Source organism: Anastrepha ludens, chromosome 6, assembly GCF_028408465.1.
Source record: "Anastrepha ludens isolate Willacy chromosome 6, idAnaLude1.1, whole genome shotgun sequence".
Classification (NCBI taxonomy): domain Eukaryota; kingdom Metazoa; phylum Arthropoda; class Insecta; order Diptera; family Tephritidae; genus Anastrepha; species Anastrepha ludens.
The window spans coordinates 114,567,256-114,586,314 of NC_071502.1; the positions used below are offsets into that span (position 1 = coordinate 114,567,256).

At 37.6% G+C, this 19,059-nt stretch overlaps 3 protein-coding genes across 9 annotated transcripts in view; 1 reads left to right on the plus strand and 2 right to left on the minus strand.

Moving 5' to 3' along the window:
* Positions 1-9,258, plus strand: part of LOC128865764 (fatty-acid amide hydrolase 2-B) — a 36,277-nt gene extending 27,019 nt beyond the window's left edge. For 4 of the 5 annotated variants that reach the window (XM_054106093.1, XM_054106089.1, XM_054106092.1 and 1 more), the window contains exons 2-4: positions 4,345-4,999; positions 5,073-5,292; positions 7,496-9,258. In XM_054106093.1, coding sequence (XP_053962068.1) covers positions 4,706-4,999; positions 5,073-5,292; positions 7,496-8,682 — 1,701 coding nt within the window. In that variant the 5' untranslated portion in view covers positions 4,345-4,705 and the 3' untranslated portion in view covers positions 8,683-9,258. Of the gene's footprint in view, positions 1-1,612; positions 1,683-4,344; positions 5,000-5,072; positions 5,293-7,495 lie in introns of those variants that run through there. The other variant, XM_054106090.1, reaches the window with a different exon arrangement.
* The window catches only part of LOC128865766 (cytochrome b5 reductase 4), a 48,256-nt gene extending 31,512 nt beyond the window's left edge, over positions 1-16,744 (minus strand). Inside the window, exon 1 of one of the 3 annotated variants that reach the window (XM_054106097.1) lies at positions 16,629-16,744. The gene's annotated coding sequence lies outside the window, so the exon portion shown is untranslated. Of the gene's footprint in view, positions 1-16,560 lie in introns of all 3 variants that reach the window. The other 2 variants (XM_054106095.1, XM_054106094.1) reach the window with 2 other exon arrangements.
* Positions 13,550-16,647, minus strand: LOC128865768 (sentrin-specific protease 8). Its single transcript, XM_054106103.1, has 3 exons — positions 16,561-16,647; positions 15,402-15,609; positions 13,550-15,348 (listed from the first exon to the last, which is right to left on the minus strand). The coding sequence occupies exon 3, from the start codon at positions 15,085-15,087 to the stop codon at positions 14,440-14,442; it is 648 nt and encodes a 215-aa protein (XP_053962078.1). The 5' UTR covers positions 15,088-15,348; positions 15,402-15,609; positions 16,561-16,647; the 3' UTR covers positions 13,550-14,439.
* Positions 16,745-19,059: the final 2,315 nt, after the last annotated feature.

A 19,059-nucleotide genomic window follows, 5' to 3' on the forward strand; every position in this document is an offset into this window, starting at 1 on the left:
ACCAAACCATTCGGCTACGGAGGCCGCAGCTGCTAACTAACAAATCTTTAAATTTGAATGAATCACAAAACAGGGCACCCAATGACGATATTGAACCCAACAACATGCACTCGAAACGCAAGCACAACGCATCACACTCTAAAAGCCTGTTCATTATACTGCAAGTACACCCGTAATATTTGGTAACCTAAACCCTATATAGAATCCCGAATTTTTCGATTTGAATATTTCTTTAGAAAGCAATTTTTCATATTAGCGAAGGCTGCCATGAGAGCTCTTTTTTCGCAATTTTTCCCATTTTTTACGTAAACGCAACGTATTTAGTAAGTAAATACTGCTCGCTTAGTAGAAGCTACTAAACTAGTTTTTCGCGCTGTGCGCAACAAGTAACTAACTATGCAGTGTAGTTACATACCCACACATGTACTCGTTCACACATATGTATGTGCATGTATGTATGTACATAAGTAGCTTCCCAATCAGTCAAGCGGAATTTTCGGGTTTTCAACCACACAACAACAACAGCCAGCAAAGTGAAGTAGTCAGAAGCCAGCAGCCAACCAGCCGTCTATTGCTTTTGTTTGGGGATTCATCAACGCTGGCGTCGTTGAATGGCTTTCAAGAATGAGGAAATGTGCCAACAACAAGCTATCAACTTTCGCAACCATTACACTTCCCTATAGGAAAAACTTGAGTTAGTGAAAAAAAAGTTGCTGGTTTAGAACTAGTACGATTTCGGCAAATTGAAGAGCAATTCGTAAGTAGTAACGTCTGACTTTCGAAGGTGATAGAGGCAAAAAAGAAAAGTAAAAGCAAACAATCGTATTGCTTACACATTGCTTACTTGGAAATTAATTTCAGAACCTCGCCACATCTCTCAAAATCAATTGACAAAAAGTTTCAGTGAAATTCACGAGGAAGTGAACCTACAGATACAGAACCTGCCCAATAAATATATGTATGTATGAGTACGGTGGTTGAGGCAATATTACGGTTACAAAAATTCAGATGCTTTCCGATAGCAGAAAATTGCCGACCACATCAAAACAAACCTGACCTTTTGATCTGTTAAAAACAAATTAAATATGTCATATAATTTACATTGTAAATTTCTGCTCAGGACATGTCTAATAACACAACAAAACAAAAAATTCAAAATCGAATGTAGGTATGTTGCTTGCTGTTTGAATACTACTCGTATATCATGGAAATACAAAAACTACTAGTAGTCTGTAATAACTTACTCGGAAGTACAAAATAAATAATAATTTCAAAATATCTAAAAAAGGAGCGGGGTTTACTAAATCTCATCCGTCGATTTAAGTACTTACTAGTTTTCTACTCTCGAAAGAGTGATGGAGCGGAGACCAAATGACACTTTCTAGAGCATCGGCGTATAAAATCATTAGTACAATCATTGTACAAAAAATAGAGGGAATACGAACGAACAAGTCTTGGTGCTGAATTCACTAGTAGGAGTACTAACGCATTTCCCTGCATGGTTTCTCTTAATACTCATGCACACACACACTCGTATGCCTCCCTACAATGTAAGCATACATGTGCAGCCAACACTTCTGTTGGTTTATCCATATTTTTCTTCGTCTCTTCTATTCAATTCAGTTCATTTTGAGTATTCGCTTTGTACGGTTTGATATTTCTCCTTTATGCATTATTGTCATGTACGTAAATATGTTGTGTTTGTGTATAATTTCTGGAACTTTGAATACTTGTTGTATTACTTATTGTAATCATATTTATTTCGTCTTTATCATACAATTCTTTTGTTGTTTCTTTGTTTGTGTGATGCAGCAGTTTTGTTGTCATAATCCTTTTGTTTGCTTAATATTGCACACGTTCTAGCAACAAATGAAAATACGGTGAATCAGTGATGTGCAACAACAAATCTTTATTTATACAATCCCATACGTATGTATATGTTTAGCTTCTATGAGTAAAAACAATAAGTCACCATTTACAACAACATTTTACTTGTAATCAAAGTCTTGTATGGATAACATAGATTATTGCAATTGGACACTTGAAAGTGAATTGCTGCACTCAGTTACAGACATACATACATACATTCATATGAATGTACATATATACAATGTAATGGATTATTAGTGCTTAAATATTGCGCAATGAAGTAACATCGATTCACATAGAAGTGGATAGGTATGCGGTTATGAAAGCAACGTAGTAATTAATTAAAGTATTGTAACTTGAGTGGAAATACATATATACTTATTTATATATATATGTATGTATGTACATATGTATGTATGTATGTATATTTATACCCAGTAGAACTTAGGATCATCATTCAAGTGTTCCCTGTAGGCTTTCTATTTTCAAAAGTTAAGAAGCCTAGATCAGCTACTAACGGCAAGTGGACTAAGCTGAACTTCTGCATAGGTCAAAAAAGAACGTAACTCTCAATTTAAGACTTCTCACGGAAATACTAACACATACTGGACTCCTTTATAGTCGCCACCTTCCCAAAGCCTGCATAACGATTTCTATAGGAGCTATACAGATAAGAAATGAGTAGAATACGCTCAGCATTTTCTGCATGGTACTTCCAAAAATGAGGTTTAATTGGGATGTACAGCCGTTGAAAATACTTAAAAACGATACCCAGTTCTCTCGATTCTACTCGTAGACTTTTTTTTCAATAAAATCACTTGAATGTTTTGCATGTTAGGTTTTATTTTATAAATTTAAAATGTTGTTAATCTGTATCAGTTTTTTTACCTAAGAAAAACATAAATTTTTCTGCTTCATTTACAAAAGTTAATAAAAAAATAAAAATAAATAATTGTCGTTTACACTTCTGTTAGGTCTTTGGCCCAGCTCCTCCTTCAATTAGTGGTGTGCGTCTTGTTGTTGTTCCACAAATAGAGGAGCCTACAGTTTTAAGCCGACTCCGAACGCCAAATATTTTTTTTGAGGAGCTTTTTAATGCCAGAAATATACTTGGAGGTTTGCCAGTTTCTGCCGAGGGGCGATCGTTATTAGAAAAAACTCAATCTTTATAAGAAATAATAAATCATTTCGTTTAAGGGGACAGATACTTGTAAACGGCCATATTTCCCCTGATTTTCATTAAAATTATTTAAATTGAAGAAGTCAATATATTTTTTTCAAAATTGGCATGTAGTTTATTTATACATTAAAATAAATTAAATTTTTTTTTATCATTTTATCATTTAAAATGGCGGATGTACACTCAATTCTTCCAGCAAGGTCGCAGCGGGGCTTCTAAATCGGCGGGCATTGTAGCATCGGCGTCAGTGACCTCAATACAAAAAACCAAATCTTTTTTGTTTATTAATGTCATAATTTCTATATGAATTAAAAACAAATGAAAAAAAAAGATATTCGCGGAATAAAATGCTTAAAAAAATGAATTTTGGGGCGATTTTTCCTACTATTTTTGCTTCGAAAAAATTATTTTTTCGAAATTGTAAATTCACATAGAAAGATGTGTGGAAAATTTCAGGGAGATCGGTCAATAATTTTTCGAGTTATCGTGTACGCCAATTCGAAAAATATAGTTTTGAGAAAAACGCGTCTAAAGTTTGAATACATAAGTATACCTCTCAGAGCGCTCGAAAGAAATACGTAAATTTACGTTCTAAAAATGTTTGACTTATTCTTAAAGGATTATATTAACATCATATGAAAAAAATTTTTTTTTTTTAATTTTACAGGTATCTGTCCCCTTAAATTCAATCAATTAATATTAATAAAAAATCTTTTTCTATCTTCATAAGAAATAATAAATTATCTCGTTGAAATGTCCGCTTGTCTAATTAGTTTCTCACAACTTCGGTGCATTCAATCAATTAAATTAGCACAAAAAAAGCTTTGGGGACGGCATGCCTGAATTTTTGAAACTACCACCCAAATTCCTCCTTATTCATCGATGTGAGGGACAATCGGAATCGGAATTCTTTTCTTTAGCTCTGCCAAAAGGTCTCCAATTGATCGGTAGTTGTTCATATAGAATTAAAATTATAAAAAGGAATTTTTCCTACTCGAACCTCTTCCGTACTAGTTTCGAGCGATGTTTCGAGTGGCTATCGCGCATAAACTCCCTTCTTAAGAAACATTTACTCTTTGCAGCTTACTTATGCAAAATGCTTTAGTTACCAACAAATGGCATAGTCAACTGTCGTTGCTTTATAATTTGCTATCTAGGGGCAATCGCTATTGGAAAAATGTCTATAATTTTATATTTTATGATCTCAATGAGCATCGAGTGTATTTGACAAAGAGAAGTGAAAAGTGTGAAAATTATTAATATTTATAACTTAACAATCACTTTTTCACTTTCAGCACGCAATTGATGCGCCAACTATCAACGGGAATAGTAAATAAAAGAAGAAAACAAAAACAACACCAACACTACCACCACTAGTTTAGTATCGCGACTCTACTGGAACATTTCTTTTTTGATTTTTACTACAGTCCTATTATAGTATTTTTACTACAAATACTAGAAATATAATCATTCTACGTGAAAATCTTAACTACAATAGACGCATCGCAAAAACATTCCAACACTCTGTAAAGTAGTTGAAACTCTTAGAAATAAATATCCAACTATTGAAAGTACAAAATTTCCATTTTTGAGTAAAAAAATAAAATAAACTACAAGTAAATAAGTTAAAAGAGAAGTTCGACATAACTGAACGCAATGACGGAAACTAATGCATTTAATAGTGAAGAAAAATCGAAGCGGAGTAGACGCCACAGTAGTCGGCGCCATAGTAGTAGTAGCAGTGTTAGCAGCGGCAGAAGACATCGATCGCAGAAACGTTGTTCCATAAGCGCGTTTATAGCACAAGTATTCTTCAATTTCATCAGCAAGATCATACGTCTCGTATTCCAACTCATCTATGGCGTACAGGGTGAAACAATGCCCACCATCACTGACCCCATACTGCTCGAGTCTGCCACATCACTGGCGCGTAAAATACGCAAACAGGAGGTGAGTTTTAGTGAATTGACTTATTGATGAATTGATGAACAAAATTAATACCGTAATTTGTCTTTACATACAGCTCACTAGCGTGCAAGTAATGGAATCATTTATACGCCGCGTTAAGGATGTGAATCCGAAACTGAATTGTTGTGTGGACAATCGTTTCGACGAAGCACTGCAGGAGGCAGCCGAAGCTGATAAGCTAATCAAATCAGAAACACACACCGAAGCGGAGCTGGAAAAGTTGAAACCATATTTAGGGGTGCCAATATCGACGAAGGATTGCATTGCGGTGAAAGGTGAGAATTATTTTTAATTCTCTTGTATTTGAAAGGCAAACTTGAAAGGCAAACAGAATACAGTTGATCCTCTTTTTCGAGTCGGCTTTTTTCAAACTCCTTGTAAGATCGAATGGATTATTCGCATTCCGTTGATTCATAGGCAAAACATTTGAGACCAAAAACAAATTCATTTGGCTCCGAGAAGGAAATTGTAAAGCCGATGAGCTAGTCAGGAAAGTTACTACTCTTCAACTGCTCAGTGATAGAAGTACTATTAGGTTACCTATGGCCACGAGCTAATTAGTAATTAAGAATAACATTATCCACGAGGCCGGGGGCATGAATGGCTGAAGACACATGTGTAACAGCTAGGTTACTAGGGCCGCAAATAAACAAGAAAAATACAAAAGGAACTGCTGCAAGATAGGATATCTCGAAGGTCATGGCTTGTATAACCGGTCATTGGCTATTTGCAGGCAACCCTTGAGAATACGAGTTTTCCCCTATGAACATTGTAGAAGTTGTAGAGATGAGGAAGAAACAGTCGAGCACTTCTTTTGCAATTGTCTAACCTTAGCTAAAATCAGAGCAGGTTGGCTAAGTAAACACTTTTGCAATTCTCTTACCGAACTGCCTGGCCTGGGGATGGGACCAATCTTGCGCTTCGTATGGTTCGTAATGGTTCCACGAAGGAAAATAAACGAGGTTCCCGTGTCGTACAGTGGTATCACAACGTACCTGTAAGGTCTAAGTGAGTTGGGCGTACAGACCAAATATCACCAAACCTAACCTAACCTAAGCGTGGCTCCGAGAAAATTATTCGTAGTTAAGAGCAGGTTAGTAAATGCGTAAATACGAAATCTTTCTAATTTGAGTTCTTAAATAAAACGTTCGTTATCCCTTTATTGCCAAAGGGAATTTGTGAATGATAAATCTTATTTTTCAATGCATCGGCACTTTAGGCATAATTGACACTGTAACTCGGCAAATTCCTTCAATCCGTTTTTTTTCTCATAGAGACTCTTTCTATAGGCTGATCTCACAGAAAATTGTCGAGGGTCTTAAATCGGGCGATCTTGGCGGCCAAATTGTTGCAGAATATCATGAAATTAATCTTCACGCAAATCTCTCGTTTGAATCTCGAAACTTGACTACTTCATTTGTTGTGTCCGATGCGATGTTCTTGGCTTAGGCCTAACTGCTGTCATCATCATCATGATCGGTTCCTGTTTCTCCCACTGGAGCAAAGGGCCTCAGTAAAACACCTCCTTCTGGTTGTGTTTTTTTGCAAGAAACTTAACGTTTCAACTTCCTTGTGGACTGTCCTTCTCCAAATATTTTTGATATTTTTTGCCAAAATCGGCTGAATTTTGCACCTCTCGTATATATCGTCGTTACTTATGATGTTGTGCCACCAGATCTTCAATATCCTGCGTAAACATCTGTTCACGCAACTTTGAGTTTTGCTTTAAATCCAGTTGCTTGTGGGCCAGGTTTCCGATCCATACAAGAATACTGATAGTACATTTGACTTAAAAATCCGTAATTTTCTGTGTACGCTGACGATGCTCGACGACCAAATAAATCGGAGCTGTGCACACGCGCCGTTCGCTTTATTTGTTCTGGCGTTAACTTTTAGTTTCGCACTATCTTCCGCGGCAATGATACTACCCAAGTAAGTAAAGGTGTCTACGTTCTCAATTTGATCACCATTTAAGAGGAACGGGCGGCTACTCATGGACCGAATTTTCATGGCTTTCATGGCGTTCTCTCGTGATTTATGTTTAGTCCTGCTGTCGACGCTAATAGACAAAATTTGTTGTTGTTGCTGTTGTTGTAATGGCATGAAACATTTTTAAGTAATGCTGCTGAAGTGACAATTCTTGGGTATATTTAAATCTGGAGTCTGCCTATAACTCATCTATCCTTTGTTCAGCGCACTTATTTTTTCTACCGTCCCATAATAATAGATGACAATTTCAACTGAAAGGCTTAGTAAAGCTGCTACAAGAGCAATGTCGGCCGAGATCACTTGCTGATAGAAAATCTTCAAGATTATGCGTTTCTTCTACTTATAAGAAAATGCGATCTGAGATGTTCTAAAATCTGAGTTCCCATTTGTAGTGCCTGAATCCTTTCCACGGTAGACTCTTTGCCAGAAACATATATGCGTTAAAATTTTTATTAAGTTCTAAACGTTATTTTTTTAATTCTTCTCCAGGCCTCCTACAAACTGCCGGTCTGTATGCACGGAAAGATGTGCGCGCCACAGAGGATGCTACTGCCATGGCATTGATGCGCCAAGCGGGCGCCATTCCCTTCGCCCTCACCAACATCTCGGAGATGTGCATGTGGTGGGAGAGCAACAACACGGTACACGGACGCACTCGCAATGCCTACGATTCGAATCGCGTCGTTGGCGGTTCCAGCGGTGGTGAAGGTTGCATGCAATCAGCTGCCGCTTCACCTTTCGGTTTGGGCTCTGATATCGGTGGCTCCATACGCATGCCAGCCTTCTTCAATGGTGTATTCGGTCACAAGCCAAGTAAATTAGTTGTTTCGAATAAGGGCCAATTTCCAATGCCCTTCTCCGCTGAACAGAACTCATTTTTGGGCATTGGGCCAATGTCACGTTTTGCCGAGGACCTGAAGCCAATGCTGCGAATTATTGCTGGCGATAAAGCGCCAGAACTGCGTTTGGACGAGCCGGTGGATTTGCAGAAAGTGCGTTTCTTCTATCAGGAGAGTGACGGTGGCGGCCGTTTGGTGTCACCGGTGGACGCCGATCTGTTGGCTGCCATGCAACGTACCGTACAACATTTGCGACAGACGGTGAAACCGACATTGGTGGAGAAGGTGCAGTTTGAGCAATTCCGTCAATCGTCTATTATTTGGTTTGCCAATATGAAGGATGACTCAGGCTTTACATTCGCACATCAATTGGGCGATCTAAAAGTGGCAATCAACCCTTATGTGGAGTTGGTCAAATGGGTCTTTGGTGCTTCTAAGCACACATTTATCGGACTCTTAACCGCAATTATGGATAGGACACAAGTGCAGTATGGCTCGAGCAAATATAAGCATATGGTAAAAAAGCGCGATCAATTACGCGCCGAAATACAGGAACTACTAGGCGAAGATGGTGTTCTGCTATACCCTACACATCCCACCGTTGCACCATACCACAATGAACCCATCTTCCGGCCCATAAACTTCTCTTACACCGGCATTGTGAACGTATTGGGTTTCCCCGCTACTGCCGTGCCACTGGGACAGCTCGGGAGCGAAGGTGTGCCTCTGGGCTTGCAGGTGATTGCCAACTTTAATAACGATAGGCTGTGCTTGGCAGTTGCCGAAGAATTGGAGCGAGCTTTCGGTGGCTGGGCGCGTCCTGAAGTGAAGGTTTAGCAGTGTCTTGCCCACGTCACAAACTAGGTTGATATCTTTATATGTACTGTAAAGCTGTTATACTACTTGTAATGTTCTTAGAAGAAAAAATGCATGTTTTTATATATATGTAAATGGGCATGTATTGATTGTATACATACAAACGTACATAAGCTCATACTATGTGCGAGTATTTGATAATATTTTTCTAGAGCTGAATTGTACATAAGCTATGTACGGCGATGTGTATGTTTATAATCATCTTTGGAGTATAACTTAAATAACTCAGTTTGATAAGTCTTATGTAATTTAATGCATACATACATACATGCATACATATATACGTATAACTTTATACATATACTTATATGCCTATAAATATACTGCAAGTAACTGTTAAGCATTTAAATGCGTGAAGTAGACTAACTTGTTGATATCGTCATAAGTTACCAGTAAACTGTATTTAAATACTATACTCGTATACGTGAATTTGATTGTATTGTATTAAAGTAAATATTTTTATAAAACCAATGTGTGCGCACGCCTGTGTGTATTCTTCACGAAATGAAGTAAATCTATGTTGAATACTTTCTCAAACGGCCGTGTTAATATTTAATAGTGTAGGCAACTGTGTGTGAGTTAACACTTTTTCTTCTAGTTGGGTGAATAGCTGGCTGACCAACTCGACGCCAACATTGGCTGACAGCAATTTTCCCTGATTATAAGCTTACCAACAACGTTCTTGTTGTTTTAAAGTAATTTAAATAAAAAAGTGCAGCAGAGTTGGGGGACAATTTTTTTCAGAATTCAGCAAGGCGTCTTTATATTATATATGCATTTTTGCCAATAATTATAACAAAAATGATGAATGTGTAAATGTATATACGAGGGTCGTTTGGAAAGTACGTGAAAACATAAAAGCCACTTAATAGTTTGGGGCAAACCGTTTTTATTTTTCGACATAGTCTCCTCTTTGGCAGGAGGCAAGGCATCGCAAACATGTTTACGGATGGCTCGAAGTTGGACGGAAAATTTGGTGGGGGAGTATTCTACCAGGAGCTGCCCATCAAACTCAAATTTAGGCTTCCGACCACTGTAGTTTTTTCCCAGCGGAAGTAGCCGCAATTAAGAAAGCACTGGATGAATTGCGTACTTCTGTAACTATTGGCTTGGCAACTACATAAGTAATGATTTTTTTTAGAAAATCAAAGACAATTTTTTCATGGAACTAAATAAGTTTATTCTGTCATGTTTTGCCCATTTTGATCTGATTTTGACCTTTTGCCATCTTTCAGGCAGCATCATAATCCCTCGTTCATAAAACTTCTGGTTTTTATTAGCAAAAAACTGAATCAGGTACGATTTGACACCATCATCATTATTGAAATTTTTACCACTCAAGGAGTTTTGTAAAGATCGAAACAAAAAGTAATCAGATGGTGCAAGGTCAGGACTATATGGTGGATATGGCGAAACATCCCAACCAAGCTCGAATAACTTTTGCCGAGTGGCCAAAGATGTGTGTAGCCTTGCATTGTCATAATGGAATAAAATACTTTTTCGATTTGTCGGGCCGCTTTTCTTCAACTGCATTGTTTAATTTCGTTAGTTGTTCAATGCAGACATCAGAATTGATCGTTCGGTTGGGTGGTAACAGTTCCAAGTAGACAATTCCTTTGTAATCCCACCAAACTGATAACAAAACCTTCTTTTGATGAATATCAGCTTTTCATGTTGTTTGAGTTGGTTCACCTGGCCTGCTCCACGATCTTTTCCGCTTGATATTGTTGTTAACAACCCATTTTTCATCGCCAGAAAATGGACCACTGTCATTACGTTTCTTTAGCAAATGCGTTGACGAAAATGTTCCTTTTGATTTTCCATTTTTCAACGAACGCCAAACCAAAACTACGCAACCGATCACACAACTTTTTTTACTGATTAACAGCTAAATTGCCAACTATCAAATAACAAAATGTCTTTTACATTTGTACTACGTCTGCAAACCTAAAAATTCAACTGAAGCCATCTATGAGTGAAGTCCGCAATTACTTAGTTGCCAATCAATACAATAAAGAAGGTAAATACCTACTCCAACAGCTAAGCGGCAATTATGTCCTCGGGGCTCATTGTTTGTGCGTTCGAAATTAGTCGGGGAATGCCTAACTTCACTCTCAATTGCATCCGAATACTTCGATATTAGGCTCATTTTGGTTCCCAGTCACAGCGCCTCTGCTGGGCTGATGAGTTGGTCAGAGGCCGGACCCTGGAGACAGTTTCATCGCAAAATGAGCGGATTGGAGTTCAATTGAGAACCTGTGGTCTGCTCCTGAAAAGAAGGCTACCGTATCAACTCAGCGAGCGTTGGGCTAGAGCGCAAACGTTCAGTCGCGAGATCCTTTTGGCCACGGGTAGACCGGAGGCACTCGTGGGACCTTTTAGAGCTAACCAAGCCACAGCTCTCGAATATGCTTGGTATCCTTACTGGACATTGTCCGTTAGGTGTTCATGCGGTGAAGCTTGGGATTGCTTCAAGTTTTTTCGGAAGAAGCTGGCTAGAGGACGAGGTGGAATCATCTCAGCACCTTCTTCTTAGCTGCCCTGCTCTCGTCGGGCAAAGGTTTAAACATCTGCGGATATTGCGGGTGTAAATATCATACACCTGATGAAAGTCATCAGCAGCTTGAAGCGGATCATACGAACGTAAGTCGCCGCCGTTGGTCGTCATCATCTAACCCGAAGCCCATTTTTCCTGTTCCTTCCCTTCTCCTTTCCTGTGCCCTCCCCCTGTATGGTACTCGTATCACAATGGACAAATTTTTGAAGATTTGTCCAAGTGAGCCCCTCGCAAGGGCAGACATTTATCCTAACCTAACCTTATTTTTGGCTTATACGCTTCTTCCAACGCTGCTTTCGTTTGTTCATCCCTTTTGAATAATAGGATTTGCACAAGTCTGAAAAATATCAATTCGTTTCTGTAATCACCTCCTCGTTTGAATAAAATCTCTTTCATGCCAGCCATTTCTTCAAATAGGGGAACAAATAGCAGTCGGAGCGATGCAAAGGGGCCAAGCGAGCCAATCTGGAGAAAAGCGGGGCTATGGAACGAGTTCAAATCCTATTTCCATTAATTTTGCGTCCACAACTACTGAGGTGTGAGCTGTAGTGTTGTCGTGAGGGAAAAGAAAAATCACTCGACTTCTTCGACTCAAACGAATGCCAAACAAAAAGAAATTTACTACTCTGGCTGAAACTTAGTGTGTGTACTTCGAAAAGATACTATTAACTAAACGTAATCTCTAATTAAGGAAATACAGTTTCGAGCAAGTTATATACCACTATTATCCAAATTTGATTGTTTACAAGGCAGTGCCATTGAGAGCAAATGTAAAAATATTACAAGTGAAACAAATTTCAAGCCAAAAGAAAAAAAAACCGGGTCGAGATGGTCAAGCGATTTTGGTCGAGCTTATCAAAGCGCGGCAGTAGCTTCTTCTTCGTGCTGATCTTTCCATTTCAATGGCATAAGCATGCCAGCGAAGCCGCTCAATCTTTGTTCGCTGCAGCAAGGCGTGCATCAAGCATTTGGTATTTCATCATCCTTGGGTGTACATTACACGGTGTATTTTATCATTCTTGCACTGCACGATGTCTATGCCGCCGCAAAGCTCATACAGCTCGATCGTTTGCAACATTCGCCGTCGCCAACGCGCGTGTTATTTTTGTTCATCGCGAGAGGAATTTACTACTCAATTGCCTACTAAGTCCAATGTCTCATACATTGAGTAAAAATATAATATCAGGTGAAATTTTGATGAAAATTTGCAGAAGTTTTATAAATTTCGTACAGAGTTCGAAACTTAGCTTTATATGGTTTTTGTTATAGTATAAACTATGGTTTTATGAAAAAAATAATCGAAATTAAAACTTGTCAATATGTGGTGTACACTTTCTTTTGACGCCGACTATATGTCTGGCATGTGAAGGTACCCCTCACGACACTAATCTCTTATTCATGTGCACCCCTTAAATACACTCATCTAACACCCCTCTTAATTTGAACTAATCCCAACGAAATAGCTAATTTTCTGGGCCTACCGTTAGGTGAGATTGACGATGACGATCGATCTCTTCATCGTTTCCACGACATTCGCTTCTAAGCTGCCGCAACGACCTAGATTCATGTCCCGCCTATTGGCCTCTGGTGACGATACAGCATGCTTGACTGAGCTTTGTATGTGTTAGTGCAGTCGGGTGGCGTCGTGTCACACATACTTGTTGTCGGTAAAAATCAAAAATTTTAGATATTAGCGTCAAGCACCCGACACGCACACATATAAAGTTCTTGTCAAACAATGCTTGACCGTCACCAGAGGCCATATCACTGTTAGTCCAGCAGCATTCCCCAAACATTCAAGGGGAACACCAAAAACAACGCAAAGTTGTATCACTATAGTGATTTCAGAAAGTTTGGCAAGTTGTTAGAATAGCGTCACTACTGAAGTGTGGGAAACTCGTCAACCAATGGGAGTCCTTTTGTCAGATATCTTTTTGTTGTTATTGTAGCAACAAAAACATTCACCATTCGTGTACCGGGAGTGCTGCTGGAGTGACAATCCTTAGCCGGGTATAAATCCGAGTCGTTCCGGTAACGTGCAACTGACTTATACTGATACAACAACAAAAACATATGAACCCTTCAACAGCTCTTGCCGTATTAATGGCATTATCGGCGTTAAACTGACAAAATTCAAAATATGAAACTTTTCCATATTTCCAATGCTTCGGATTAGAAAAAATACCTCGCATTTTATCATCGGAGGCCATAAGCGATTCACATGGGCGCAGAAGTATTAAAAAGCTATGCGCAAATAAATATTCAAACATTTTTGGTATTATGTAGATTTTATTAAAAATGTTATGTTGCGATATATATAATTAACTTTAAAACTAAATAGGTATTAGAAAAAATAGTACAAGTATGATTAAGGGCGAGGAAATGCGATGTGTTCAGAAATACAATATAAGTTTGTATGTACGTGTTTAGCAAACCCAAAGCCTATTGGATAGCTCACTGGATAACTGACAAAAAAAAAAATACAATATTTATATATTTCGAGTATGTGTGTGTGTTTGTGTGTACTATTTTCTTGCTGATAAGCATAAATAAATAAACATATGCAATACGCAACTGTTAAAGGAATTAATAGCATCAGGAACTAAGCGGTACTTCATTAAAGTCATTGGAAAAACTAAAGCTAATGGGTTTTAACACTAGGGGGACAAATTGTTTTTGTTTCACATGCCTTTTTTACGTGTATATATATATACTTATTATATTTTAGTTTCGATTCCTGGGTGCTCTGTAAATGAGAATCGCCCATCATTAATACCTTTTCAAAAGGATATTCGTTTTTTAGTGGAAAAAAATTTTTACACATTTTTAAAAGCTAATAGATTTTCCCCAAAATCATTTAATGTAATAAACTTAGTATTAAACAAACCAAATTTCAAGCGAGCCAAAACTCCAATTTCATTTTGATGTAATTTCAATTTTAACGCAGAAGATATTTATTCCGTATGTCTTATTTTCTATTATCTATCCCTGTGCTTTCCTAAAAAAAAAAAATGACTTGCGGACATTTTTCGTCATTTTCTTTATTCAATCCCCCGAAAAGCCGCTTACTAACAAATTATCTTTCTTGCGTTCTGCCTGGCGTAAAGCTCTCTGCTGTTTTATCGTCAATAAGCAGTTATTTTTTAATAGGCAGTTATTTTTTAAATTTTTCCTCCTAACGATTGGATCAATTTCAGAAGTTCTGATCGTTTGGCGCTGATCGTATCCTGATGCAACGGTTCCACACCTTCCACACACTCGTACCGATTTACATAGTCGGCTATATTGTCTGTCATGCATATTACATGTATTCCACAGTCGTATCCATTTGCCTGCTGCAGGCAACGTATTGGTTTCATATGGCATTGGCGACAATTCAACGCATCCTTGATTCGTTGTACGAATTGGTGTGATGCTATTGAGTTATTATTGCCCCACGAATCAAAATGGAAGAAAGTCTTTTCCGGTCGTGAAAAAACTAGGAGTGACCAGTGAGTGCCACCTGCTTGGGTGGTTTCGTTATCGTTGAGTGCAAAGAAAATAAATGGTTTTCGTGGCGCCTCCAACTGATTGAGTACAGTTTCCAATTCACCATCGTCCATCAGTTTCATGCATTGTGTTACCTCTGGTGCGACAAACAATAAATCTGGGTTATTTTTGTATTTCAGTTTTTCGAGATATTCGTAGTAGAATGAAAGTATTTGGTCATTCAACCAGTGTGGTCCCTGCAGTAATTGTACATCGCTCATACGCAGGCAAGTCTCGTTAAAGCTGAGCGCGATGGGATCCGCGTGTGAGTAGGAACTCATTTTTACCGTTGTGTCGCCTTCTTCCCGAGCGCTACCGTTGCAGCTGCAATTTTTCTTCCAATTTTTCAATTTTTTCTCTTTCCACACACCGTTGTTGATGCAGAGGAAACGTTACAATATATAGTTGATAACTTTTATCGTAGTCCCAATATGTGGTCGTCGCCAAGGAGTTTCGAAGTGTATATGTACATATGTATGTATGGTATATTATCGGAAAGTTGTGGTTGATTACATGAAATTTTAATACGAAAGCTTGTTTTCCTAAAGAATTTTTTTGATATTAATGAACTTTTTATAGGTAAGTCAGAATTTACCTTGCGTTATAGTTTGCGCAAAGATGGCGTTTTCTTTTTTAAAATCCGTAAATAATTGAGAAACGAGAAACTTTAAATTCACTTTTACTTTCTTGTCGGCAATCGTTCTTTGCGAATTAATACGCAATACAATAAGCAAAAATGCAATTCTCTCTTTTCTATTTTGTTCTAGATTTCGCTTTCGGCATCTAAAAAGAATAACAACGAACTACGGCAAATTTATAGAAGGTGACTTCGCTAGCAGCGACATTTACATGCAATTTGTTTTTGCAATTTTAAGATTTGATTGTCTCAATTTCAATGAGAATGTAAGCGAACAAGTAAGGCAACAATTAAGAAACCGGGGGATTGGGCAATCAAATAAGCAAATAGCAAAAAACAAGAAATTAACTGCTATAGCGAAGTCACCTTCTATGAATTCGTTTTACCTGAAATCAACCGAAGCGGCGAATTGACTGATACGAGCATTGCCAGATATGCACTGGCGTCGTCATTTTGAATAATTTTCGCACTTATTGGCGATTGTACTAATGAATGACGATTTGATACCACATTTCGTCATATGCCGACTAGGGTAACCGGATCTCATAGAGGGGGAAAAATGTCGGAATTTTGTTTGGACCCCACAAAACGATTCTCCAGATATTGAGAAATTTGGGCTCGATTATACGACGTTAACCCGTGCCGCTCGTCGCTCACAGTTTGAAAAAATCCAAAAAATCTAATCAGGATGGTGTTAGGCCAAAACACTGACTGCTACTTGGTAAGACCAGCATTGTGGTTGTTTAAATCCCCAGAAAATAAATTATTTCCACTAAGTTTTTTCTACAATTCTTAACATTATAAGTAATATTATCTGTGCTAATTTCATTATGTGTTTTTAATGCAATTTAATTACTAACACTTTTAATTGCTTTTTTTTATAGTTATAATTAATATATTGGCATTTGAAGACAAATTATATATATCTTTCAGGAAACAAGACATTTTATATAAGACACCCTGGCAGCACTCTATGCGAAAGGAACCAAAACAAACACGAAGTTGGCGAATGTTCTGCGGTTGCTTCTCGTTAACCGCGAGATAAAAAAAACCGGAGTGAAGGTAAGGGAAGGTATTGAAAAAGTATACTTTCAAGGTAAGAGTGATGGAAACTTACCGGACTTTTTATTTTATTTCCAATATTATTTGAAGTATTTTTGCACTGAATTCCTCAAATATACACACCTCAATTAGTAAATATCACTGCACTTTATAAAAACTTCACAAATGTAGGGAAACAAATCTATAACAGCTGTTGTAACGAATTCGCCGCAGAAAAGAGAGGCAGCAGAGTTGCACACCGGACAGATATTTAAACGTGAGTGAAGTAAGTGAGATTGTTATTAAGGGGTTGGGGTAGTCAGAGGCCCGAAAAAATTATGATTTTCAATAATTTTTTTTGCTAGTAAATTGCTTTATTTTATAAAAATAAAAACATAGCATTAATACATCATGTTTCGTCTTGACTTTAGAAAAAAAAAAAATTTATTGTAAAAGTGATCGCTGTTTGTGTGGAGCCCGTTTCTCTAGTAGTCTTTTGCGGTGATCATCACAAGACCTTGGAGATGCATCTGAAATCAATCACACAAGGGAAATTAGTTTTGATAATAGATAATCTTGTGCCTGATCGAAGCTTTTTTTTCAAATTTAACAATATGGCGGCCTCAGGAAATATTTTTCAGATTTTCGGGAATAAAACCGGCCGTTCATTGTTTAAAAAAAATCGAAATTTTTGTAAAATAAAAAATATTTTGACCAGACACGAGTTTTTTATGTTTTTCAAAAGCAGTATAATTTTCATTGAAAACTACCAAACGGTTTTTAAGTTACAGTGATCACCAGTTCAAAAAACATAATTTTGAGAAAAACGCATTTAAAGTTTTACTATCGAGCATTGCAGCGCCTGACCGCTCTTTGTTAATTGTTGAATAACTCGTAAAGTATTTGTCGGATTCACTTCAAATTTTCAGATAATATTTTTAAATATAATATTTTAAGAAAGTGCAAACAAAAATTCCCAATTTTTTGAAAATTCTGTTTACCTCTAACGCCTTAAAGAAGAACCAGGAAATAATGCTGATACGGTTATAATTTTCGGAAATAGCCTAGAGAGACGGCGGCGTTAATCGGGATTAATGGCCCAGCAATTCTGATTAAAATTGAGATGTGACAGATGGTTGTTACGCGGATTAGTGAACAACTGATTTGTTTATTGGATAGTTTTGTTATTAAAAGATGAAACGGATATAAGCTGCACTAATACTAAAACATAACTATTAAAAAATCATAAATTGTAATTTCGCGACCTGCTCCGAAACAGTCTTTATTGTCCTTTTCCTTATAAGTTTCATTATTTTTCATTCTCAATAAACATTAACTGTAATTTTTCGACAATTTTATCATCGAAAATTCCCCTAATCGGATTAAATTATAAGAATTAGTTGTCAGTCTGCATTACTTGCATTTAATTCCTGAAATAATTCCGAACTATGTTTCACATACAAAAATATATTGTATGAGGTCAGTCCATAAGTTCGTGCGTTTTTTAAAGGTGGTTTTAAAATTAATAATAAAGATGTTTAAAGTATTTATTAATCAATAATATATTTTCCTTCATTATTTACAATGTCTTCCCAACATTAGGCAAATTTTTAATTCCCTGCTCAAAAAATTGTTTTCCCTTGGAGCCAAAATAAGCTTCGATATCCCTTTTTATAGCTTCTTTTAAAGGAATAGTTCTTGTTACTCATATGGGACTGAAGTCCACGGAAAAGGTGATAATCACAAGGTGCAATATCCGAAGAGTATGGTGGATGCGGCATTAGCTCCCATCCGAGCTCGTTCAGCTTGCCTAATGTTTGCCTTCCGGTATGAGGTCTTGCGTTGTCGTGGTAAAACAAAACTTTGCGCCTATTCACTAAAGACGGTCGATTTTTTTTAAGTGCCTCGTTCAGGCTTGATAGCTGATGGGAATAATAATCAGCAGTTATCGTCTGGTTTGGTTCCAGAAGTTCATAATAAACAATGCCGGCCATATATCACCAAATAGACAGGATAATCTTCTTGGGGTGAAGTCCATCTCTCAACCGACCCGGTTCTGGTGTTTCATCTTTATCTAACCATTGGCGATTGCGAACAGGATTATTGTAAAGGACCCATTTTTCATCACCAGTAACGATACGGTTAAAAAAACTTTCATTTTCCAGCCGTTGCTGCAGCTGAGAACACACATTAACTCTCTGCTGAAGGTTAGGGACGGAAAGTCTATGCGGAACCCATTTTCCCAGCTTTGAAACCTTTCCCAACTGAACCAGGTGCCTGTGAACTGTTCCATGCGATGAGTTTAACCTCTGAGCTATCATATCGACTGTCAAATTTGGCTCAGCTTCCACAAGTTCGAGCAAGGCGTCGGAGTTAAAGACTTCAGGGCGACTAGCGCGCGGGGCATCCTCCACGTCGCAGTTACCACTTCGAAATTTTAAAAACCACTTTTGCGAAGTCCTTACACTCTTGGTATCCTCTCCATGAACAGGGTTTATTTCTGCAGCAGCAGTTGTTGCATTTTTACCACTTTTATAAAAAGAATACAAAATACGCGTTCGAAGACTCCATTTTA